This window comes from Sorex araneus, chromosome 2 (genome assembly GCF_027595985.1).
Source record: "Sorex araneus isolate mSorAra2 chromosome 2, mSorAra2.pri, whole genome shotgun sequence".
Lineage (NCBI taxonomy): Eukaryota > Metazoa > Chordata > Mammalia > Eulipotyphla > Soricidae > Sorex > Sorex araneus.
Window position 1 is genome coordinate 311996836 of NC_073303.1, and position 25506 is coordinate 312022341.

The window sequence follows — 25506 nt, forward strand, 5'->3', positions numbered from 1 at the left end:
CTGAGAAACTAATAAAGGGACAACCCGAGCGCCCACCCATTCTTCCTTTTCCCCAGATGGATCCTTCGGCCAAGTCCAAGTTCCGCTCCCCCTATGAGGAGCAGCTGGAACAGCAGAGACTGGTGGCGAGGCAGGCGGAGGAGGCCCAGCAGCTGAGAGAGCATCAGGAGGCTTTGCACCAGCACAGGCTGCAGGGACACTTGTTGCAACAGCGACAGCAGCAGCTTTTTGCCAGAGAGATGCCTCAGCAGAGGCACATTGGGCCTGAGGAGGAGCAGCCACAGCGCCCCGAGCAGCTAAGGTATTCCCTGTGGGCATCGTGGCCCCTTTTCTGGATTCTGTGAGCAGCTTTTTGTGGTATCTGGGAACTCAAGTTCGTGCAACTGAAGCAGAACTGAGAATTCAGTTCCAGCAGTTGAATGTTGGGTCACTTTCTTGTGGTCCTTCAACTGTAAGTGGTATTTCTGGGAACTGTTTCCAACTCTGTGCTCCAGGTTGCTCCCAGTGAGGCTGGGGATCAACCCCAGACTGCCTCATGCAAAAACATGCACACATCCCTTGGAGCTGTATCTGGGATCCACACATGGGTCTCTAAAGTAACCAGGATTTTTTTCCAGTTTAAATTGTGGGTAGTTGTGGTCTCAAAATGACAGCAGATTTCCTGCTTTTTACTCTAACATTTGAAGGCTGTTTTATCTTTTTAAAGGTATTTTTGGAAAGTATGATTAGAGTATTATGCCTAACACATTTTCTTAAACACATTAGGATGTTGGAAAAATAGTTGCAAAATATATCTCTTACCTTTTTAAAGAGAAACAGTTTATGTCAAAGCATGCCACTTAATTTGTGCCACTGACTTGATGATGTTTTGTGTTTCTTACAGGAAGCAAGCCCATTATGATGCTGTGGATAATGATGTTGTTCAGGGAGCAGAAGATCAGGGTATCCAAGAAGTAGAAGGAGGTGGTGAGATTTCTTACAAAACTAACATGCACACACATATTTGGTTTGGGGGCCACACCTGGTGGCTCTCAGGGCTTACTCCTGGTTTAGCACTCAGGAATCACTCCTATCAAGTTTGGGGGATCATATGGGGTGCCACTGATCAAATCTGGGTCAGCCGTATGCAAGGCCTGCTGTACCTGCTGTAGTTTCTCTGCCCCCCCGCCAAATAATATTTTAATATAGTTGTTAGGTATAGTGAAATCAGAAATTTGCATATTATCTGTGTGCATACCTGGGAGATTTTTTCTTTTTTATTTTTTTTGCATTTTGGGGTCATAACCAGCAATGCTCAGGGTATATTCCTGACTCTGTACTTAGGAATTATTCCTGGCAGTGTTGGGGAACCATTGGGATGCTGGGAATCAAACCCAGGTTGGCTGTGTGCAAGGCAAACGCCCAACCCACTGTGCTATCCCTCCAGCCCCGCGGGAAGATTTTCTTGTACCACATCTTTTTATTTTTATTGCTGTTTTCCTTAGTCCTCTCTAACCATGCTGAAAGAGAGGTTGAGGAGCATGAGGTCTGAGGAAGCGCACTGTGGCTTTGTGGCTCAAAGAGTTGGGAGGGAGGACTCCTGTGTGTCTCACTGGGCTGATGCTAGGACTGTGATTTGCTAGCCTACGAGAGGAACAATCAACACCAAGATGAGGCAGAAGATCCTGAAAATGAACACGAGCCTCAAGAACAAGGGCCGCATGAAACGGACCCTGAATCTGAAGCAGATGTAAGTGACCCCCAGTTATGATTCCTGTAACTTCACAAAACTGAAAGAAAATTTTAGCCAAAAGTGCTTCCGACTCCAGATAGATCTATTACTTAGTAGAAGGAAAGTGACTCCAGCAATTATACTGTTAGCAGTCCTTGCTAAACTAAATCAGACAGTTTATATGCGTGTGATAAGAATAGGCTTAAGTTGCAGAGATTTTTAGATTAATGGGTTGTAACTGAGGAAAACAAAGTTGAGATGTATTGTAATATGTGTAATTGCAATAAATGAAAGATGTAATTGTGGGGGTTGGAGAGCCATAGAGAAGAACTTAACCTTTATCAAACATGTGCAACCACCTAGGGCATTAGGTATGTGACTCTAATCTCCCAGCCATCCAATGACTGTCTCAGTAGCTACATGAATGAGGGTGTGCTTCAAACAATGAGAACTAGGGGCTGGAGAAATAGTACAGCAGTTAAGAGGCTTGCTGTGTACGCCACTGACTGTGCTTAGGTCCAGGTATCCCAGATGGTCTCCTGAGCACCACTAGAAGTAATTCCTGAGTGCAGAGCCAGGAGTAATTTCTGAGCATTGCCTCTGTGACCCTAAAACAAAAAACAAACAAAAGAGAAAGGTGAGCGGGCATCATGATGTTATTTAAAAAACAAACAAAAAGTTATAAATAGGTCGAGACTCAATATTCAGGAATGTTCTTTATGTTTACTAAAAAAGGACATGACCTCCCATTCAGCCAGTTCGTCTGGAGCCTTGACCTTGCCACGAAGTAAAGGGAGCGGATGTTAAATGAGTCTGTGGACTAATAATGTCCATAATTTTACACTTTTTTTTACTTCATCTCTTTTTTGTCATCTTTCCTGTTTATAAAACAGTCTGAGCTATCTAATGTGCCTATTTGAAAGGATTCATATCCTCCTTGAGAGTTACTGAGAAAACAATTTTTGATGGAAATGACTTAACTTATGCAGAGATGTGGCAGGACTCGCTTACCAGCCCTTGACTTAACATTGCTGCCAGCATGCTCCAGGGAACCCTGACCCTACAATATTTTCAGTAAGAATTAGAGCTGCAGAGAGCAGGAAAATAGAAGGGAGCCAGAGAATGTGAAAGGTCTAAAAGCCCGAGAGAAAGTAGAAACCTGAAAATAATCTGAGACAAAACTGCAAGTCAGGAAAGATTATTTCCATTACGGGTATTTGGGAAATCCTGTGTGATTTGATTGTGACTATCTGATTGTTATTTTTCACGCTATGTTTATTTGCCCTGGAAATCCTGGGAAATATTTGGGTTTCTGTGCCTAGTTTATTTTTCTTTATTTGGGTGTGCATGGGGAGGTCTCTTGGGCAATGTCAGTGATCTGGGGCCATTGGTCCAATTCAAAGGCCTGAGGATGCTTTTCAGTCCTTTCGGTGCCAGGGTGCCCAGGCCACCCCAGCTCTTCCTGCCCAGGGCTGCTCCTGGCACTGCTCGGGACTAAGTGAAATGGTGCCAGTAATCAAGCCCAAATCTGGCGACTGTTAAGTACTACCTCCTGGCCTTTCTGCCTGCCTTTAGTTGGGGATCATTAGATTGCCTCTCCTCTTAGTTTTAATTTTTTTAGTCAAAAAGATTGTTCAGCTTTATTGAAGTTTAATTAAGCATCTAGCTATTTGAAATTAACAACAGTATCTGTTAACTTCCGTGAGTTAGAGTAGAAACTACTATATACATTTTTATGAACTTTTGCAAAGATTTGGGAACTTTTTTTTTCTTGAGAGGAATGTTACTTTTCTATAACTCTGCACAAATCTTTAATAGTGCATGAAAGAAAACCCATATGACAAGAGATCATGGAGTAACTGCAATTCAGTTAGAATGTCATGATTTCTTACTATTTCTTCCCAAGAAAAGTTTCATTTGCACTTGAATGAAGTAGATGGTCAGGGATGTGTGGATAACATCAGCAGAAGCCAGTGGGAGCTCCGAGCATGTAATTGAACTAGAATCCTTGTCTGGACAACACTAATAAGAGATCAGATCTTACTTTGAGGTCACTGCGATGCATTTATTACTTTAGTTAAGAACCGTGTTCTTTTGATGAGCCTGGAGTGTCAGGAAACTCATACAAATCTTCTCATTTCTTCCCAGCTCTGTTTGGTTCTAAAATCTGAATCTTGATGAGGGCATGTAACATTTTTTAAAATTTTATTTTAATGAATCACCGTGAGATACAGTTACGGACTTACAAATTTTCATGATTACATTTCAGTCAAACAATGTTCAAGTACCCATCTCTCCACCAGTGCCCTTTCTCCACCACCAGTGTTCCCAGTGTCCCTCCCGCCATTCCCACCCCTTCCTACCCCCTGCCTCTGTGGCAGACATATTCCTTCTTTCTCTCTTCCTTTGGATGTTATTGTTTGCAATATAGGTACCAAACAGCCATCATGCTTGGTCCATAGCCTACTTTCAGCATGCATCTGAAATGCATGGATCTTGAGTGATCCCTCCAACCATCATTTACTTAGTGGTCTCTTCACCCCAGCACATGAGATCGTGGCTTTTGGAGTATTTGATTGGAATAGTAGTGCTGTATGACCTAATGTGTTTGAGGTAGTCACGATGTCCTTTTTATAGGTAACATACTGAGCTGTGAGTCCAAAGTGCTGGAAAAAGGGAAAGTAACTGTCGCTGCTGCCCTGGAGGCACCACCCACCACGCTGCAGTACCTGTTAGTGGAGGGTCCTGCTTGGGACTTGGAGTTCCCTGTGACACACCCCTGAGGCTTGCAGCACCCCCTTTTGGCCAGGCGCTCCAAGGCGGCCTCGGCGGGGGAGGAGGCTTTGTGGGGCATGTATCTTTGAAAGGGACTGTGGGAGCTTACATATAAAACTGAGAGAGTTCTAGAATAATGTGAAGGACATATATTGACTTGTTAACTCCTTAGGAGGTGGCATGGCTTGACTGGGAAAGATACCATTTTCCTTTTTTAAAAAAAAAAAATTTAAATTTTAAAATTTTCAGTTTTTTGGACCACACCTTACAGTACTCGGCTTACTTCTGGTTCTGTGCTCAGTGATTACTCCTAGCAGTGCTCAGGGACTGGGTTTCAAACCCAGGTTGGCTGTGTGTTGGGCAAGCACCTTTAACACTTGCTCTGTTTCTCTGGTCTGGAAGACATACTTTTCAAAATATATACCAAGAGTTGTGTAGCTCCAGTCATTTTATCCCCATTACTGGCCAGTGTAACATCTCTATTTCATGGTAATGTATTGTACAGAAACTTAATCTGTACCAGAAATGGATTATTTATATTGATTACCAGTTTGCTCAGGCCCTCTTGGATGATGTGGGCCTTCTCTTTCTTCATCTGCTTTTTACCCACTGTTGAAGGGCCAGGTGGTGAAACTGTGTGACTGATGACCAATGCTGAAGGACTATGTAACTGTGTATCTCACAATGATTCAATTCCATATGTATAGTACCTCTTGTACCACTGAATTTTGAAAATAAATAAATATATAGTGATACTAAAAAAATGTTTTCAAAAGAAGATGTGTGTATCAATATTCCAGTGAAAGAAGTTAGGATTTACCTATTTAATTTTCCTGTTTTTTTTTTTTCTACATGGTCTTTTACTTTGTATTTTCATGCTGCCTAGCTATGCTTACATTCCTTGTGATAGTGAGTTTTGACAACTATTTTGTTTGGAATTACTTACAGATATGAAAAGAAGTGCTCTTTGTACTTTATTCTAATTTATCAGGCTCTGACAAATAAAGCGGGAATTTTGTTTTTCGACAGTAGGATATGTACTTGAGAGTTTTGGCAGAGATAGATATGAACAGTCTGGTGAAGGACGATTTCATTTACTGCCAGTGTGTGGCCTTTCAAATGATATTAAACTTGATCCTGGATTTTGAAGTGGTGGTTTCATTTTATTAAAATTTGACAGAGGGCAGCTGTAGAGGATATAAACCCAGCAGATGACCCTAATAATCAAGGAGAAGATGAATTTGAGGAAGCTGAGCAAGTGAGAGAAGAAAATTTGCCAGATGAAAATGAAGATCAAAAACAAAGTAATCAAAAGCAAGAGAATGCAGAAATGGAGGAGCATTTGGTGGTGAGCCATGCCAGTCACAGAGGGAGATTTTTACCTGGGTGTCTTGATAAATTTCCAGTTTATAAAACTGTACATGGTTAGTTACAATTGACATTGACAGGATTGTCCCGTGGTTGATATTTAGGCCTTTGTGTGAAGTAATTACCCAAACTCAGATGCCAGGGTGACGGATACCCCAGGCTTTGTGGTGGCAATATTTGTTCATTATTTCATGGCCACTGATGTGTTGAAAATACACTTCTGATCGCAGTGTTGCTTGTTCTGGCCCAGAGTTCTGTAAAGTGCATCTGCAGTGGACAGGGACTTGAGCCTCCCCTTTTGTTCCAACAGATGGCAGGAAACCCGGACCAGCAGGAGGACAATGTGGATGAGCAGTACCAAGAGGAGGGAGAGGAGGAGGTAAGAAGGTGGGATTCACGGCCTGTAACCTCCGCTCACCTGAACAAAGCTCAGCAGCATTTCTCGTGCTTTCCGTAGAAATGTCTAGAAAGACTAGGCAGGGTGTAACAATGGGTCCTTTCAGGTGGGACTGGACCTTGAGAATGGAAGTGGCTAAGGGCCAATCCTGCTTCCTGTGTCTTGTAGTTTAAAACATTTGGTGGGCTTAGGTCGACACAGTTTTTCTAATGTTTTTCGCATTTTCTTCTCTCAAGAAAAAGAGAGAACTTAGTTTTACATTGTTGAGGGAGTCTGGACTAAACCGTGTAACTTTTCCTTAGTTATGGCCACAGTCTTCCCTTCACAGGGATACCCCTTTAGTGTCTTGGGATATGCTTAAAATGTCCCACAGTTTTTAAAGAGTTGTGTGGTTTCTGTTTTTGACTTCTTAATAAGAATTAATTCTTAATTAAAATTAATAATATAGAAAAGGAAAAATAAATAAGGAGCTCACTAAAATACATTTGAATGAAGTTTGTTAAATTGTGAATGAGGTTTTTTATTGTAAACTTCTTTATTGTTAAGTTTACAGTAACAAGTATGCCATTGGTAGCTAGATGTGTAAGGCGTCTGTTGTCATGCCATGTTTGTGTAAGTGATTGGCGCTGTTGGTTTCGAGTCCCAGCACTGCAGTCTGAGCCAGGAGAGTTCTGTACTGGCCCTTGAGTACGCCTGAGGCTAGTGCCTAAACCATTTCATTTCTCTCTGGACCAGTAAATGAAAGCCTCATTTTTGAGTCACTCTTCACCTGGATGTGTGTTCTTGGAAGTGTGTGTGTATGATTTGTGAGTGTAGACAAATGACAGCCCGAGAGCAGATACCACCTTAACTGGAAACCCCATTCAGGATATGTGCTTTCTTACTGTCATTGCGTGTTTCAGCTTTGGATTGCAAATGTTACACATATATGCTGCGGCCAGAAAAAGGGAAAGGATGTTGCTCATGTCACCCACTAGCAACATGCATAAAGAGTCTAAATGTATAGAATCCATTTAACCTGATCTTTCCATTCTCTTTCTCATACTGTGGTTCAGTTCTCAGCGTGACTTTGAGCTGCCTTCCCAGAAGATAACAGTGAGAAATTAGCAGCTGAGTGTTAAGGTGTTTGGAATGATAAAAAAACTTCCTGGAGTTCCCTTGTAACAGGATGTCTAGACTAGTATTGCTTTGTCTTAGTATATAAAATACCAGGATTCTTTAGTGGATTAAAAGAGAACTGGTTCACCTTGCCTCTTATTTTAAAAATTCAGCATCGCAAACATATAACCTTATAAATTATTCACTGATGGTTTTTTACTTCATAATATATTAGTTAAAGGTGGAGGTTGGGGAGAGATGTCTTCCAATCAGAGAGAAATCAGTACCAGAGAAGAAACAAAGACCGAGGCATGAGGGAAAGAGAAATGTGACCAGGGAGAGGTGTTGCCTGGGGCAGTGCACCTGGCAGCTTCCCAGCTCTGCTCCTCCCTCAGGCCCTTTCCCTCCCATACTTCACTGTCCAGACTCCCTGTCTCCGAGTCTCTTTCTAACCTGCTCTTGTGGAGCTTCAGAGCCTTGTCAGCACTCGGCCGTGCCTTTCTTGCTCTCTGTGACTTGCCTCTGCCCCTTGAGCAGTTCATGTTCTGGATGTCTTGGTTTTCTGGTAGTTCTAGAATGATTAGTTATAGGATCATCCCATATATTAGATCATCCCACCTTTCTAGCTCTTGTGTACGTCCAGTTCTGCTAGCTCACTTTCCTCGTGCCTTTACTAGGTGGTATGTGCATCAAGACAGCTCCTGTGGGGGTTGGCTGCAGACCGTGCATCGTTCTATCACTGAGCATCCTATCTCCCTCAGCACTTAGCTGCCCACTGCCAGTTGGGCTGTCATGCCATTGCTGCTGTGGGTGTCTCTGCCCACAGTCAGTGCTTCTCTTAGCCTTTGCTCCCCAAGAAGAATTCAGTCTTTCCAGGCTACAGATGTACGTAGGCACAGCCCAGAAGACTTGGCTCTGAGAGCAGAGGACCCACAGCAGGTGGGATTTTAGTAAATGTGCATCATATCTGCCGTTTATCATAGTGTGGCAGCTTTACCATTCTGAGATATAAAAATACGTGATTAGCAAATATGCCTTGATTATTTGCAATTGTTAGAGTGAACATTACTCTAGCAGTTCCATCCTAATGTTGCTTATATTCCAGATTTCTTACCTACTTATGAGGAAATAATACAAGTTATGATTGCCAGCAAGTGCTGTGTATGGTTTAAAATTACTGAAAGGTTCAATAGATGTAGATCAAATAAGTGCTTAGAAATCTTGAGTCTTTCTTTTTCCCAGTATAACTGAAGCAGAGCGTGCACGTTGTGCTCTCCGGCTACCTTCAGTGTCAGTGCACTCACGTGCCTGCATGGGACTGCTGGCCCATGAAGCGTCATGTCTAGAGGTAGTAGAACTCCTCTAGTAGTTGTATCTGTCACTGTAATTGATGTTGCTGGAACCTGTCCTCTGTCACATTCCTTACACCTCTTTGGAGTATGCTGTTCTCAGCCTTCTGATTTCTTCATAACATCTTTGATGTGATAAACAAAAGAACCCCTGGTGGCTAGGTTATGCCTGTTCTGGGTTTCAGTGCTCTGTTAGTTCTGTTTGAGCCAGTTATGAAAGTTTACCTGACCATGGTTTCATTCCTGGCACCCTGTATGGTCCCACAGAGTCCCACTAGATGTGATCCTGAGCACAGAACCGGGAGTAAGCCCTGAGCATAGCTGTGTGTAGCCCAAAATCAGAAAATAAGTACTTCTCACCTTAGGTCATATTAACAACTAGTAAACTAAAATTGCTCGCTGAAGAAAAAAAAAGAGCTTATGAGAGGTGTTTCTCGCATAGCACTCACTGTAATCATGCGAGTGGCTCTCAGTCTTTGTTGTGGTTAAGAATCACCTTGGAGAATACAGGGGAAAATCACACATAATTCTTGGGGATTTTAACTTTAGCCACCTTTAGGGCCGACAGTCAGAATTCTCCACAAGGCTCCTAACTGATAACTGATGTTTTAGAAACAGCCTATTTAGAGAAGCAGTCCTAGGACAAGTGGTTGGAAAGTAGGGGTATCTGGGTCCCTGGAGGATGGAGGTGGGGTACACTAGTGATGGGTGTGGTATTGAAATTATATGAATGAGAAAACATTGTTAACAGTATTATAGACCAAAGAGTCTCAATCCAAATTTTTTATTTTTATTTTATTTTATTTTTAATTTTTATTTTATTGAATCACCATGAAAAAAAAAATGCAAAGCTTTCAGGTTTAAGTCTCAGTCATATAATGATTAAACCCCCATCCCTTCACCAGTGCACATGTTCCACCACCAAGAACCCCAATATACTCCCCTCCCACCCTCCCCCCACCTAAGTAGCTAATGATCTTCACTTTATTCTCTCTATACTTTGAATGCATTCAATATTTCAATAGAGAACTCACTATTATTGTTTGGAATTTTCCCCCAACAATCAGGCCTGCTGAAAAGGCATCATTTAATAATTTCTTCTCATTGCTGAGAATGAAGACTCTATGAGCTCTTGGTTTTGGATTTTTGATATTTTAGCTCAGTTCACAGTCTAGATGCATTTCTGTAAGAAGCCGCTCTGGGTGCCAAAATGAGTTAGAAAACCTCTTAGATCATAGTCTTTAGGAGCAGACTCAATCCAAATTTTTTAAATAAAATTTATTTAAGAATTTTACTATTTTGAAAGATGGATACCAAGAAGATTGAAATTATGTAAGATCTAATCTTTTGAAGAGGAATTTAGTAAAAAAATATCAGAAAGTGATAGGTGGTGCAACTATGGCAACAGAGAGATCACTTTTGAGCCTTAGCTCTAAAGAATTCATCTAATTAGATTCCTTATTTGTGTGTGCTTAGAAACTTTTTATAATAAATCAAGTGACCTGATTTTTCAACCAGAAGAATTGCCAAGCAAAAGTTTTAATTCATTTCTTCCTAACTCCATTGTCTGTATTAGAGGTTAGCAAAAGACAGGCTTCAGCTTATAAATAAAATCTTATTGGAACACAACTATGTTAGTGTGCACTTTGTTTAAGATTATTCTGAACTGCAAGGATAGAGTTGAGTAGTTGCTACAGAGATCTTATGGCCGAGAAAGCCTGAATATTTATAATCTGTCCCTTTACAGAAAAACTTTGCCAATCTTGATACATATATTCTTTTCTCCATATAGCAGTTTCAAGACAGTTCCATCCAAACATCAACTAAACTATGTTTAGTGTTCACTAATACTTATTCTTTATTAAGGCTATAGGAAACATGTCTTTATTTATTGAATTTGACAGGGGCACTTTAGCAATTTAATGATGTTTTAGTTAGGCTTTAATATAGTATCAGATAAGGACTTCATTGTTTTCATCCCCAATGTTCCATGGAATTTTGTTGATATTCTGTGACTAAAGACAGAAGAGATGTAATGAGCCGTGCTAGATCCTGCTGCTGAGACAGAGGTATTCGTCTCTTTAGCCTGATTGAACAAATGAATCAAACACCAGGATGTATTTCTTTCCGTCCCCACTTTATTTAAGCACCGTGGTTTGCAAAGTTGTGATGGTGACTCGTTACAAGCGTTCAGTATTCCAGCACCACTTTCACCACCACGACACCTTCATTGTCTCCACTTTCTCAAGCCTGCCCCCATCACAGGCCCACAATCATTTATTTTATATTGATTGTTACCACTAAATGGCTAACGGAATGATCAAAAAATATTTGTGTAGAAAAAAATTTGTGAAAATTGTTGTGTCTCACCATGGGGATATTAAGTGCTTTTTGTGAGGGATTACTAAGCTATTGCTGCAAACTAAGTCTTCTGTGGTCATGTTTGGTTATGTCCCATCCAATCGGGTGTGCTGCTACTGGGATGTCAGTATTGTAGAGTGGAGATAACACAAATCTGTGCTTTGATTTGAAGGTTACAGGGCACATATTTACTCGGTGTTATGCATCAGAGAGCGTGATGCACATACTACACAGTGCATATTCCCCTGGAGTGCAGTTTCAGTAGCATAGTTTTGAGAGTCCCTTGCTTCTCTCTCATACCTCCACCCGGATATGTTACATTATCATCAGTCCCTTCTAGGAGTCAAGGGGTGATGGTGAGGGGAGGATGACAACTAGGCCGGCAGGGCCACAGTGACAGCACAGTGTAGATGCCTGTCTGCCTGGAAAAATGAGACCCTCTGGTCATTGGGTGCAGGGAAGGGCCTGCAAGAGGCAGCCCACTGCCAGGAATGACAGTAAGCGCCTGGTGGCATGAGGGGAGAACCGGTCTCAGTAACAATTGTAAAACTCATCCTTGAAGCATATATGATTGTCTGTTTTAGAATGATTATTGCAAATAAAATTTATAAACAATTGAAAGTATATATTTTAGAATAGTTTGTTTACTTTGATAATTTTAGGTATAGACAAAGTTTTCAAAATAAATTGAAACATAGTTTACCCTGGATTTTTGTGGAATGTGATCATTAAATAGAGATTATTTAACGTGTACAAATACATGTTGATTGGCGTTTTGAAAAAATTCTGAATAATGAGATTGAAAGTAATGGTATATATTAAATGAAAATTACTTAAATTAGAAATGTTAGGAATATCAAAAATAGGTAGGGATTTGAGGTAGTTTAATGGGCTGTTCATGAAGAAGTCAAATTATAAATATTTCAGCTAAAGAAATTTATTCTTTTATTCTTATAGAAATATGTATATATATATGTGTATGTGTATGCACATCTTTTCTGCATCTACATTGTATATTGGATAGTATATCTTTTATACTTTTTTGTTATACTAATATTCTTTTTTGTTATACTAATATAATTCTATTATATTTTATAGAGTTATTTTTGCATTGACTTTTTTTCATTCATTTAGTACTATAAAGAATTGCACGATGCTTCCTGGCGTTGTACTCACATTCTGTTAGAGCCTTCAGAATTCTGGTTTTTCTATTTGAAGAGGAAGATTTTTTTAAACTCTATAGATATATTCGACCCTCATTCAAGAAATCTGAAATGTATACATAAAAGTTTCAGATTCAGAATCAGATTAATTTGTAGATATTTTTTAATATAATTTTATTTTTATAAAGTAGTTCACAATATTTGATTGCATTTAATATTCGAACAGCAGTCCCACCATTACACCTTCCCACAACCATATTATTGATATTTCCATCCTAGCCCCAACCCCTGCCCCAAAGCAGAACCGAAATTATTTATTTTGTTTTGTTAATTATGAATAAACTGCTGAAAAAATTCTCAAAAAAAAGTTTCCTTAGAGGAAAGAGTGTGAAGATTGTTGTATTTCACCCAGGGGCAATGAAACCCTATAAGAGTCTAGTGACATGTTGAAGGTTGAGCCTTGTGTGCTTGTATCTGTAGAAATGTATTTCCCTCTGAGATTGGTGGCCTTCTGCTTTGTGTGCGTAACTCTTGCAGTGTTAGTCTTGTGAAGTGTGAGGTGTCGAGCGGCCTCCAGTGGCTGAGGCTCATCCTGTGCTTGTGGAGAGCGGCGTGAGCGTGGTGGTGGTGAAGTTCTGAAGGTTTCCAGCTGCTGGGGCTGGGTTCCTGGGGTGGGGAGGGGCTTCACCCACCCCGCTCTGGGGTGCCCTGAATGTGACAGCCTGGCCTGGGGTCCAGCGTCAGTGCTGTGGCAAGTCATTTTGTGGTCTCTCCTGAGAGAAGGATAGTAAGTCTGGATCATGGCCGTTGATGAGATTATCTGGCACCAGCAAGAGGTAGATTTGTGGTGTAACTGCCATTGCTGGAAGCGGGGATATAGGTGGAAGTCACCCATTCCCAGTTCCATTGAACCTGGAGTTTTCAGTCACAAGTCCTGCTTACCTGGGTTTCCTGGGGATTCACTCGTAGGTGAGGCTTGACCCAAGCATATGGCGTGTGGCCATGAGGATGGCATCAGTTGAGTTCTGGAGGTTTTGGGATGCTTGGGCTGGCTCCTAGGGCTGGGAAGGAGCCTCTCCCACCCAGCTCTGGGTTGCCCCTAATGAAACAGCCTGGTGCAGGATCTGACAGTATGGCTGTGGTGAGTCCTGTAGTATATTTTTCATATACTGTTTTCATACATAATAGACAAATCTTTGACTTTTAACTTTTATTCAAATTTATTTTGATTTTGGTTTCATTACTTGGTGTTAACTTTTTAGAAGCCATTCTTGCATATGTTTAAATAAGTAAAATGTCACCTGTTATCTCTGGTTTGTTTTAGGGTCAGGAAGATTTGACTGAAGAGAAGAAAAGGGAATTGGAACATAATGGTGAAGAGACTTATGATGAAAATGTATGTGTAGATACATGTTTCTGTTAAGTATGTGTATGTGCACATATGTTGGCAATATACATATGGATATGTGTGTGTGTGTATATATATATACATATATACATATATGTATGTTTGAGTGGGTATACTAAGATTTTATAGGCCAATCAAGAATTGTTAGATTTTTGCAACATCATGAAGATTTGGAAGAATTGTGGTACTGTTACCTAAAGACTATACTTGTTTTCCTCTTTCCCAAAATAATTTAGTTGGAACATTTTTTTTCCTTTCTCCATAGTTTGGCACTTTTTATAAAAGAGAAATTATTTCTGTCACTAACTCAGCATTCTATTTCATAGTTCTTTTCTTTTACCCCTTTAAGGCTGATGATAATAAAAACAATGAAAGAGAAGAACAAGAAGTTCGAGATGAGAAGCGCCCCAGAAACCGAGAGGCACACTACCTAGAGGATGAAGACGAGGAGGACGGGGCTGCTGCCGCTGAGAAGTCACACCGGAGAGCTGAAATGTAGATACACCCAGTATCACAGTGTTCAGCCAATGGACTTCTTTCAAGCTGCTCAAAAATAAATTGGCCTACTGAACTCTAGGATGTTTAATAAGAAAAATTACGAATTTAGACTTTTTTTAAACTTTTATATTAGAAATGCTCCATACATTTATATGAATATATTTTGATAACCTAGGTTAGAGCTTCTTTTATATTCAGCTAAACAGGAAAATAACAAAGGAAACAGGTTCTGAGTCTCATATTACATAGATTATGCAATGTTGAAAGGACTTAGATTTTGTATATGTTTTAAGCTTGTTACTTTTCTATTTTCTTATTTCCTAGGTGTTTTGTTGTTTGCCTTTGAAACAGTACAGGATTTCAAAACAGGGAATACCGCCATATGCTGTGCAAACTTATGAATAACTGGTTTACAGTTGCTGCCTTCCCGAGGTGCTTGTGCAAGAGTGTGGAAAAATTTTCACCAGTCTCTGTAACTGTGAAAGCACCAGTGTAAAGAATGACATGACATTTGACTGGGAAGATATTTGGCTTTTTTTTTCTTTAGACTTTTAAAATCAATTAGAATATGTATGTTTAACATAATATCAGACTGTTCTTCTTGCAAGGATTCACTGTCACTCTCATCCCGTTGCTCATCGATTTGCTCGAGCGGGCACCAGTAACGTCTCCATTGTGAGACTTCTTTGTTACTGTTTTTGGCATGTTGAATACGCCATGGGTAGCTTGCCAGGCTCTGCCGTGTACGCAAGATACTCTCGTAGCTTGCCAGGCTCTCTGAGAGTGGCTGAGGAATCAACCCCGGTCAGCCACATGCACAGCAAACACCCTACTGCTGTGCTATCGCTCTAGCCCTTCGTGAAAGGAATACAATTTATAAGTAAGGAAGCACTAAAACTTAAGACAATATTCTGGGCTTAGGTGTTTCAGTATTCAAAAAGGTGCTGCCCATGAATAGGTTGTTTAATGACTAGTGTGTGTGGGTAGTGATTTCTGAGTCCTAGACCCATTCAGAGATTCCCCCACCCCCCACCCCCGTCACCAAGTGATGTCCTGGTTTCAGTATCGAGTTCCCTGCAGTAATATATCTATATGTACATTTCTCTGGTAGCTGTGTGCCTGGAATATCATCACTTTGATGCCAAGAATGAAGACGTACCAGATTGTACCATAAAATAGTACAATTTGTACAATTAAAAATTAAATTGTGCAATGTTAAAACTACAGTGATACATGACACTATGATAGGCACTAATAACTTTTCTTTTTCCAGGGATTGGTTCTTATATCCTTGTATAAGACATTTGAGTGACTTCTGATTTTAAAAATTTCTTAAACAAAATTGTCATTAAATAGAGACATTTCATTCTCAAGCATAAAGATCTTTATATAAAATAGAATTAAGTTATATGCCCGTGCTTTGAAATAATACTACCAAATTAATAAAAACAAACCAGTTTCTACAATTGAATGTAATTTTAGTTTTTAATAATCATGCTATAGGTGGTTTTGATTATCCCAGTTGAGTGACTGTATGCATACGCATAGGAATGTTGTTCAAGTGTACTTTCAATTTTCAGTAATCATAAATCTTACCTTTATGTATAAAAACTTTATGTAATGTAAAATGTATAATACTGTACATAATATTAAGAATACAATTATTTTGGTAAATTAGTTTGTATTTTTAATGTCCCGGTTGCAGTATTTAATTATTTGAAACATATTGAAACTTGGTAATAGTCAATAAAGCTATAGAAAGCAGCAGTAAATCTCTCAAAGTATGTGATTTCTTACTAGTTGCTGATCTAATTATTTTCTTAAGTTATTTTTCTTAAAAATTGATACTAGTAAAGTATATAGTAATGAAGTATAAATGCCTTCTCAGCATGTTTCTGTTCTTTTCTTTCCTGCTTGAGCTGGGGAGAATGTGATCACTCCCACTCCTCTCCCCTTTTCCTAAGAAAATAATTCAGAAAGATTTCATTTCTTTGAACTTGTTCTGAGGGAACAAAAAGGAAGGTTTCAAAAGTGGTAGTTAGAAAGTGCTAGGTGCACACAATTGTACACAACAGATGTAAGCAAATCTTCCTAGCAAAGGAACAGTCACAAACTATTCCACTATCTGTATGGCACCAAGTACAGGGCCATTTTAACCACTATTTGAAGGAGAACTAATCAGCCAGAATTGATCTCTTCTGATTAATGAGATGAACAGAAATAAAATGTCACTTGTATTTATCTTGCCAGTTAATTTATGGTTTCTGCTGCAACCAATAAATCAAGGGATTTGCTGCCAGTGACATAATCAGAAGGCAGAAAAGGCTCATGAATTCTGAACAAATAGAGTGGAGCACAATATGTGTATACACTGTGCCGTAGTACATATATAAAGAATTCTTTGTAAAAGTGATTGAAAAAGACCTACTTTCTGAAAGCATCATCTGAGCCATGTTTAAATCACAGTGATTATTAGAAAGAAAAATTAGATTTGCCAAATACCTTCAGAGTACAGGGGCTCTCTACTTGGTGCTCACAGTGCACCATTAAAGATTGAAGAAATAACTTCCTCAAAGTGGAAGAAATTTGTTTTCAGAGGCATTTCAGTTGGTTAGCTCTGAAATTTGAGTTGCTTTGTTTTTCACTTTATAGCATATTCGTGTTGTGCTATGGTATGTTGCATGGTCATTTTAAAGGTGAAGTCAATTTCCATTCTTTAATCATCTCCCTTTGGCTTCTGGTGTGATTTTTGTTCCTAGTTTTCTGCTTACCAACCTGAAAACTCTCTCCATCTTTTTGGCATTCTCCTCTTTTAATATCAACCTTGACCCTTCAGTATTCCTGTTCTTAAGCTGTTGTCCCCAGGTATTTATCTCTTTTAGCTCTTTCTGCTCTTGTCTTAGACACAGGTTTCCTAATTTATTCCCTTAACTATATTTTGTGTCTTATACTACCACAAATTTATAGTTTTAGAAATTAAATTTGCCTTCTTTCCCACCACAGACCTGTTTTTCTTGGTTTTGAATGTCAATTCACAATTTTCCTTAAAGCTCATTCTTCTGTTACAAAAATAGCTTTTAAATCTGTCGTTTTTCTTCATTCCTCCTATCCTTCTTTAGAAACAGAATGTTGTCCTTTATCTGGATAAGTACTGTTGTTTAGGGGCCACACCCTGCTGTACTTAGGCATTACTCCTGGTGTAGTGCTCAGGAGGTCCATATGGGGTGCCAGGAATCAAACTGAACTCAACTGCATGCAAGGCAAGCCACTCACCCCCTCTACAGTCTTTCTGGCTGTGGACAAATACTGCTAACAGTGTCCTAGTTTCTCATTTACTCTTTCTTCGCAGCTTTAAAAACCTATGCCAGTGTCATCTCAGAGATGGCTAACTTATTGAATAAATTGCTTTTGCACATAAGAACTTAAAAATCCTTAACATGAACTTCATAATTTTCTGTGATCCAGCTCCCTTTTGCCCCTTCACCATTAAAATGAACACGTTTGGGGCTGGAGTGATAGCACAGCGGGTAGGGCGTTTGCCTTGCACGCGGCCGACCTGAGTTCAAATCCCAGCATCCCATATGGTCCCCTGAGCACCGCCAGGAGTAATTCCTGAGTGCAGAGCCAGGAGTAACCCCTGTGCATCGCCGGGTGTGACCCAAAAAGCAAAAAAAAAAAAAAAAAAAAAAAAAAAAAAAAAAAAAAAAAAAAATGAACACGTTTATACTTAATCGTGACAAATATTGAGATAAACCTGACTCAAGCAAAAGCAGAGGCAAATAATTATGTAATTATTCTGTCACATTCAGTGATCAAAACCAGTATCGAATTCTGAATGTCTTAATAAGGATATACATTAAATTCTGAAAATCAAATCTAAGAGTTAACTCGGTTACAAGGAGGGAATGCTTAGCTCAGTGTCTTGCAGAGTGGACAAGAAACTAGAATTATCTGACCAGAGAAATATGTCCAGAGGAAAATGTAATATATTTGTCCATCTTTTTAAAGCATCACTTAAAGCACGAGGAATAATTAAGCAACAATTGAATGTTATACAACCTGGAGAAGTTTACAATCAGAAAATATGGAATCAGTAATTGCTGATAACTTAAGGACGCTCTACCCAAGCTGAGGAATGGGTGCTATAGCAGTAGAATTTTCTTAGGTCTTAAAACAGTTGTGGAAGGGCCATTTGGTAAGATGGAGTGGGGAAGGCGCTCCTTCTCACACTGCACTTCCTTTTCTTTACACTCAGTTTCATTTAGGTTCTAGAAAGAACCTCACCCTGTAACAGTGTGGATGGTTCCAAACCTGAGCTGGGCAACTGTACTCCATCTCCCAGTCATAACAACTAGTCCAAAAACAGCATGTCCCAAAATAGTTCAAGCTTAACTGCTTGCTCTGGAATTTTTTATACTAACTCCTGATAAATGCTCTTGCTCTGGTAAATCTGACATTTGACATCGTGATATGGAGATAAAAACAAATGCAGCAAAATAAAATGAATTTTATATAGACATGAAAAGGGTAGCTCATGAGAGGGAGAAGCAAGGTGGGAGAGAAAGTTAAAGAGAATGGCATTCAGATTTCCAAGCTCTAACTTAATTTGTTTTAATTTATTTTTCTACAGCTAGTGTGAGGTTCTTTTCTATCATACCTAAATATTAGTGCTTTATTAATGAGTCAAAACTTTTATGTTGAGAGAAAACACTTTCTCCATTTTCTGGTGCCCTAAATACAGTATTTTTTAAAAAAATAACGAACAAACAAATTTTTTTTGCCAGCCCCTTGTTTACCATATTTTCTTTTGAATATGTCTTTAAGGCCTAGTGAATCTGTGCTAAAAGTTTAAGGATGATTATACTGAAATTAAGAATACTAAAAACCCTGATTCTTTAGTCTACACCATAGATTTGCAAGTTTCTATATCCAGGTTTTAAACCTTTCGATCATTGTGGACCATGGTTCCCCTTTTGAAATGAGACCTATCAGTGCCTTTGTACAGTGAAAGCGGTGGGGGCCAACATATAAAAGAATGCACATGTACCCAATAACTTTATTTGCAATAACAGAAATGAAGCTTATTGGATCCACAGACACCTTCCCTTCTATATGAACCAAATATATGCTCTAAAATTTTCAGCAGAAAAGAACATTTTGAGATTTTTCAGAATTTGTCTAGTTCTTTCTACAATCTCTTTTATTTTAAATTGGCAGCCCTTCAACATTAATGTAGCTGCTGCATTTGTATACTATTTTAAGCAGTTGGAAATGAATACTTTTGTCCTTTGCTGTCTTGGCTAACCTTGTTCTCACGATTCTCTATGTTTCTAATGGAGCTTGAAATTAAATGTCATTTCTGTTTATCTGTTAACACATACACAGCATTTCCCATCAAGGACAAGACTTTTAAAGAACTGGTTCATTTGAAAACATGGGTTTGAGCAAGATGAGAAGATTTTTTCAGTATTTTATGTTGCGCTTTTTTTTTTAAGACTTAAAAGCTAGAATCAACGAAATGCCTGGTCAATGTATTAATGATGCTCAAATTGCGACTTCATCTTGTCATGATTATATATTAGATTCTGTGAAGCACCTGATTTTCTTTTGGTTTTATGTTTTAGTGGAATTAGTTTTTTTTTTTTCTATAATAAATAAGGTATCTTTTATATCCCCTTGACCCTGACTAGTTATCTTCTGTGGTGATCTTAAGATTTGTTCACAAAGTCTTTGGGAGTTTTCCTCCTGGAGGTGGATCTCTTTCACACCCTCTGGAAAGGAGCTAGACATTGTCTTCCAACAAATTAAAGAGAAGTGATGGTCTGTGACTTAGAGATGAGGTAATGAAAACAGTTTTTTCCATGCTTTCTTGAAAGTGGTTCAGATGCCATGAGGATGTTCACATATCCTTAGTTTGAAACTAGCATCCATGTAACAAGAAACCAAAGTTTCAGACCAATAATCAGAGAATCTGAGGTCTTCTGCCAACAGCCACAAAAATGAGCTTGGAGTAATCTTCTAGACCAAGTCAAGTCTTATAATTTGATTATAATCTCCTTAGAAACCCTGAGCCTAAAGCCACTCAGATTCTTGTTCAGATGTAGTATGAGATGGTACATGTTTATTCTAGGTTAGGGAAATTTATAACAAAGCAGCAGATAACTAATACACTTTCTTTTTTTTATTATGGAATCACTGTGAGATAGATCTTTACAAAGCTGTTCATTACTTATGTTTCAGTCATGCATTGTACATTTCCCAGCTCCAGTATCCCCAGTTTCCTTCCCATCACTTCCTCCACAGCTAGCCTACCTCTTGGGCAGGACTCTCTCTCTCTCTCTCTCTCTCTCTCTCTCTCTCTCTCTCTCTCTCTCTCTCTCTCTCTCTCTCTCTCTCTCTCTCTCTCTCTCTCTCTCTCTCTCTCTCTCTCTCTCTCTCTCTCTCTCTCTCCTCTTCCTGCCCCCCCCCACCTTTGGGCATTGTGGTTTGCAGTACAGATACTGAAATGTTATCCAGTATATCCCTTTACCTACTTTTAATAAACAGTTCTAGTCTAGCTATTATTATCACCCTGGTCCCTTCTCTATCTTACCTACTCTACTCTCCGCACCCCCCCACACACACACGCTTGTAGTTGATTCCAACCATTGACTAGTCCACCTAGAACCTGTCTAACCTGGTCATGGGAGGCTGCTCCTCCCAGACGGAAGTATAAAATGAGGCCCCCATATTCATGCCACCGGTCTCTGCATCAGGCTGTTTTCACTCAGGACACCCCAGAGAGAGGCAGGTGAGAACCCTCCCCACCCCAAGGGACCTGGCCCTGGCAGCCGACCTCCACTACCCAACCGCTGCCACGCTCCAGGCCGCTTTCCAGACTGCGTGACACTTTATAAGACACTTCGTACCCATTTTCCATAGTTACCACACCATATTTGATGGAGTTCAGACAGTAGGCAACAAATTAGAGTAACATATACACATATATATATTACAAATACATATGGACTGGAGCAATGGCACAGTGGGTAGGGCATTTGCCTTGCATGCAACTGACCCAGGTTCGATTCCTCCGTCCCTCTCAGAGAGCCTGGCAAGCTACCAAGAGTATCCTGCCTGCACGGCAGAGCCTGGCAAGCTACCCATTCAATAAGCCAAAACCAGTAACAAGTCTCACAATGGAGACATTACTGGTGCCTGCTGGAGCAAATCGATGAACAACGGGACAAGAGTGCTATATATACATATATGTGTATATATATATATAAATATATATACATACCAAGAGGTATGTATATATATATATGTATGTATATATACATACCTCTTAGAGAGCCTGGCAAGCTACCTAGAGTATCCTGCCTGCATGAGCAGAGCCTGTCAAGTTACCCATGGCGTATTCAATATACCCAAAACAGTAACGATAGGTCTCATTCCTCTGACCCTGAAAGAGCCTCCAATCGTTGGGAAAGATGAGGAAGGAGAGGCTGCTAAAATCTTAGGGCTGAGAGGAATAGAGACATTACTGGTGCCCACTCAAGTAAATCGACAAACAACGGTATGACAGTGATATATATATGTATATATATACATATATATGTACATATATATGATGATAAGTGATGAGCATTTTTTATGTGCCTTTTGGCCATTTGAATCTTTTGAGAAAGTTTCTGTTTATTTCTCATACCCCCTTTTTGAGGGGGTGGATGTTTTTTTCTTGTAAGGTTCAACCAGTTCTTTGTATATCTTTGATATTAACCCTTATCAGAAGGGTTTTGGGTGAATAACCTTTCCCATTATGTAGACTGTCTTTGTATCTTGATCACTGTTTCTTTTGAGGTGCAGAAACTTCTTAGTTTAATGTACTTACATTTGTTTATCTTTGCTTCCACTCACTTGGTTAGTGGCATTTCATCTTTAAGATACCTTTAGCTTCAGTATTGTGGAGGGTTTTGCCTACCTTTTCTTCCATGTACCTTATGGATTATTTTAAAAATGTCATGGGTATCCTTATAGGAACCACGTTTAATCTGTCTAATGCCATTTGAACAATGTTAATTCTCCCAATCCATGAGCAGGAGATGTGTCTCTGTTTCCATGTGTCTTCTTTTATTTCATGAAGCAGTGTTTTGTAGTTTTCTTTGTATAGGTCCTTTACCTTACCTTCTTAGTTAAAGCTGATTTCGATCGTGCCTTGATTTTCTGAGGCACAATTATGAACGGGATTGTTTTTTATTTATATCACTTTGTTCTCTTTATTACTTGTATATAGGTAAACCATGAACTTTCTTCTCTTTCATTATTTGTTATAGGAAAACCATGGACTTTAGTGTATTGATTTTGTAATCTGCTACTCTACTAAGCAAATCTATTGTTTCTAGGATATTTTTTGCTAGATGCTTTAAGGTTCTCTATAATATCATGTCATCTGCAAACAGTGAGAACTTGACTTCTTCCTTTCCTGTCTGGATGCTCTTAATGTCTTTTTCTTCTCTAAATGCTATGGCAAGGGAAGCCTTTTAGTTATTCCCCATTGAAAATAATGCTTGCCTTGGGCTTGTGGTAGATGGTTTTGACTATATTTAGGAAAGTTTCTTCAATTCCCATTTTGTTGAGAGTTTCCATTATAAATGGCTGCTGGATCTTGTCAAATGCTTTCTCTGCACCTATTGATATGATCATATGGTTTTATATTTTATTGATATGATGAATTATGTTGATTGACATGTGAATATTAAACTCTCAACGAATTCCACTTGGTCATGGTGGGATTTTGATGAGATGTTGGATTCTATTTACTAATATTTTGTTGAGGATCTTTGCATCTGTGTTCATCAGGGATAAGGCCTGTAATTCTCTCTCTCTTTTTTTTTATTGAATCACCGTGAGATAAAGCTTTACAAAATTGTTAGCGATTGCTTTTCAGTCATACAACGTTCCAACACCCGTGCCTCCACCAGTGTAATTTTCCAGCACCAGTGTCTCCAGCCTTCCGCCCACCCCTTCAGGCCACACCCACCCCAGCCTGACTCTGTTTCAGTCACCTCTCTTCTTTCTCCTTCTCTTTCTCTCTCTCATTTTAGACATTATTGTTTGTGATACAGACACTGAAAGGTTATCATGTATATCCCTTTACCTGCTTTCAACACTTAATTCTTCTTTTTTCTTAATTTTATTGAATCACTGTGAGATAGTTACAAGCTTTCATGTTTGGGTTACAATCACACAATGATCAAACACCCATCCCTCCACTAGTGCACATTCCCTACCACCAATATTCCCTGTATGCCCCCCCACTTTCCCACACTCCCCCTGCTTAATTCTTGTCCAGAGTGATTGATAGCACAGCGGGTAGGATGTTTGCCTTGCACGAGGCCAACCCAGATTCGATTCCTCCATCCCTCTCGGAGATCCCAGCAAGCTACCTAGAGTATCCCACCCACACAGCAGAGCCTGGCAAGCTACCCTACCCGTGGCGTATTCGATATGCCAAAAACAGTAACAACAAGTCTCACAATGGGGCCGTTACTGGTACCCACTCAAGCAAAGTGATGAACAACAGGACGACAGTGCTACAGTGTTATTGTCATAATGGATGCTCCTCTGTCTTAACTACCCTCCATCTCCCATACCATTGACCAACCATTGACCAGTTCCCCTGACCCATTTTCCCTGGCTTTGGATATTAGTGTCATACTGTTTTGTTTTTAATATCCCACAAATAAATGCATCATTCTATATCTGTCCCTCTCCTTCTGACTCATTTCACCTGGCATGATACTCTCCATGTCTTATACATTTATAGGCAAATTTCATGACCTCATTTTTCCAAACAGCCATGTAGTACCCTTGTGTACCATAGTCTCTTTATCCATACATCTATTCTTAGGCATTCAGGTTGTTTTCAGCTTCTGGCTATTGTGAATAGTGCTACAATGAACATAGAAGTGCAGATGATGTTTCTGTTGTGTGTCTTTGGACCTCCAGGATATACTCCCAGAAATGGTATTGCTGGGTCAAATGGGAGCTCAATTTCTAGTTTTTTGGGGAAGATCCATATTGTTTTCAAAAAAAGTGGACCAGGGGCTGGAGCAATAGCACAGCGGGTAGGGCGTTTGCCTTGCATGCAGCTGACCTGGGTTCGAATCACAGCATACCATATGGTCCCTGAGCACTGCCAGGAGTAATTCCTGAGTACAGAGCCAGGAGTAACTTCTGTGCATGGCCGGGTGTGACGCAAGAAGAAAAAAAAAAGTGGACCAGTCAGCATTCTCACCAGCAATAAATAAGGGTTCCTTTCTCCTCGCATCCGCACACACCAGCACTGGTTGTTCTTGTCCATTTGTATGTGTGCCAGTCTCTGTGGTGTGAGATGATGTCTCATTGTTTTGTTTTATATCTCCCTGATGATTAGTGATGAAGAGCATTTTTTTTACGTGCCTTGTGGCCATTTGAATTTCTTCTTTGAGGAAGTTTCTGTTAATTTTTTGTCCCCATTTTTTGATGGGGTTATATTTTCTTGTAAAGTTCTACCGGTGCCTTGTATATCTTTGATATTAACCCCTTACCAGATGGGTATTGGGTAAATAGTTTTTTCAATTCCATGAGCTGTCTTTGTATCTTGGTCACTGTTTCTTTTAAGGTGCAAAAGCTTCTTACTTTAATGTTAATCTTTGTTTCCACTTGCTTGGACAGCAGTGTTTTATCTTTGAAGATGCTTTGAGCTTCAGTGTCTTTTTTTTTAAATTTTTTTAAAGTTTTTTGCTTTTTGAGTCACACCTGGCGATGCACAGGGCTTACTGCTGGCTCATGCACTCAGGAATTACTGTTTTAATTATTACCACTTTGTAGCAGAGTTTGAAATTGGGGAAGGTGATGCCACCCATCTTCCTGGCCATGCTCGCGGGACCATATGGGATGCTGGGGATCGAACTCGGGTTGGCCACATGCAAGGCAAACATCCTACCTGCTCTGCTATTGCTCCAGCCCTGAACTTCAGTATCATGGAGGGTGTTTTCTTCCATGTATATTATGGATTCAGGGCTGACATTGAATTCTTTAATCCATTTTGATCAAACTTTTATGCATGGGTTAGATAGGGGTCATATATATATATATATATATATATATATATATATATACTTATGTGTAGCTGTTCGGTTTTCCCAGCACCACTTTTTAAAGAGGTTTTCCTTGATCCACTTCATATTTCTTGCTCTCTTATCAAAGATTAGGTTATTGTTTATTTTAGGACCTGTGCCTGGATGTTCGACTCTACTCCCTTGGTCAGCAAGACTGTCTTTATTCCAATATCATGCTGTTTTAGTTACTACAGCTTTGTAGTAGAGTTTGAAGCTAGGGAAGGTGATGCCACC

At 39.6% G+C, this 25506-nt stretch overlaps 1 protein-coding gene across 5 annotated transcripts in view; it reads left to right on the plus strand.

Annotated features, from left to right (window-relative positions):
- The window catches only part of GOLIM4 (golgi integral membrane protein 4), a 97332-nt gene extending 81373 nt beyond the window's left edge, over nucleotides 1-15959 (plus strand). Inside the window, exons 10-16 of one of the 5 annotated variants that reach the window (XM_055127546.1) lie at nucleotides 57-301; nucleotides 884-966; nucleotides 1623-1729; nucleotides 5667-5834; nucleotides 6165-6233; nucleotides 13547-13618; nucleotides 13980-15959. In XM_055127546.1, the coding sequence (XP_054983521.1) occupies nucleotides 57-301; nucleotides 884-966; nucleotides 1623-1729; nucleotides 5667-5834; nucleotides 6165-6233; nucleotides 13547-13618; nucleotides 13980-14129 (894 nt within the window). In that variant the 3' untranslated portion in view covers nucleotides 14130-15959. The remainder of the gene's footprint in view (nucleotides 1-56; nucleotides 302-883; nucleotides 967-1622; nucleotides 1730-5666; nucleotides 5835-6164; nucleotides 6234-13546; nucleotides 13619-13979) is intronic. The other 4 variants (XM_055127542.1, XM_055127543.1, XM_055127544.1 and 1 more) reach the window with 4 other exon arrangements.
- The last annotated feature ends 9547 nt before the right edge of the window (nucleotides 15960-25506 follow it).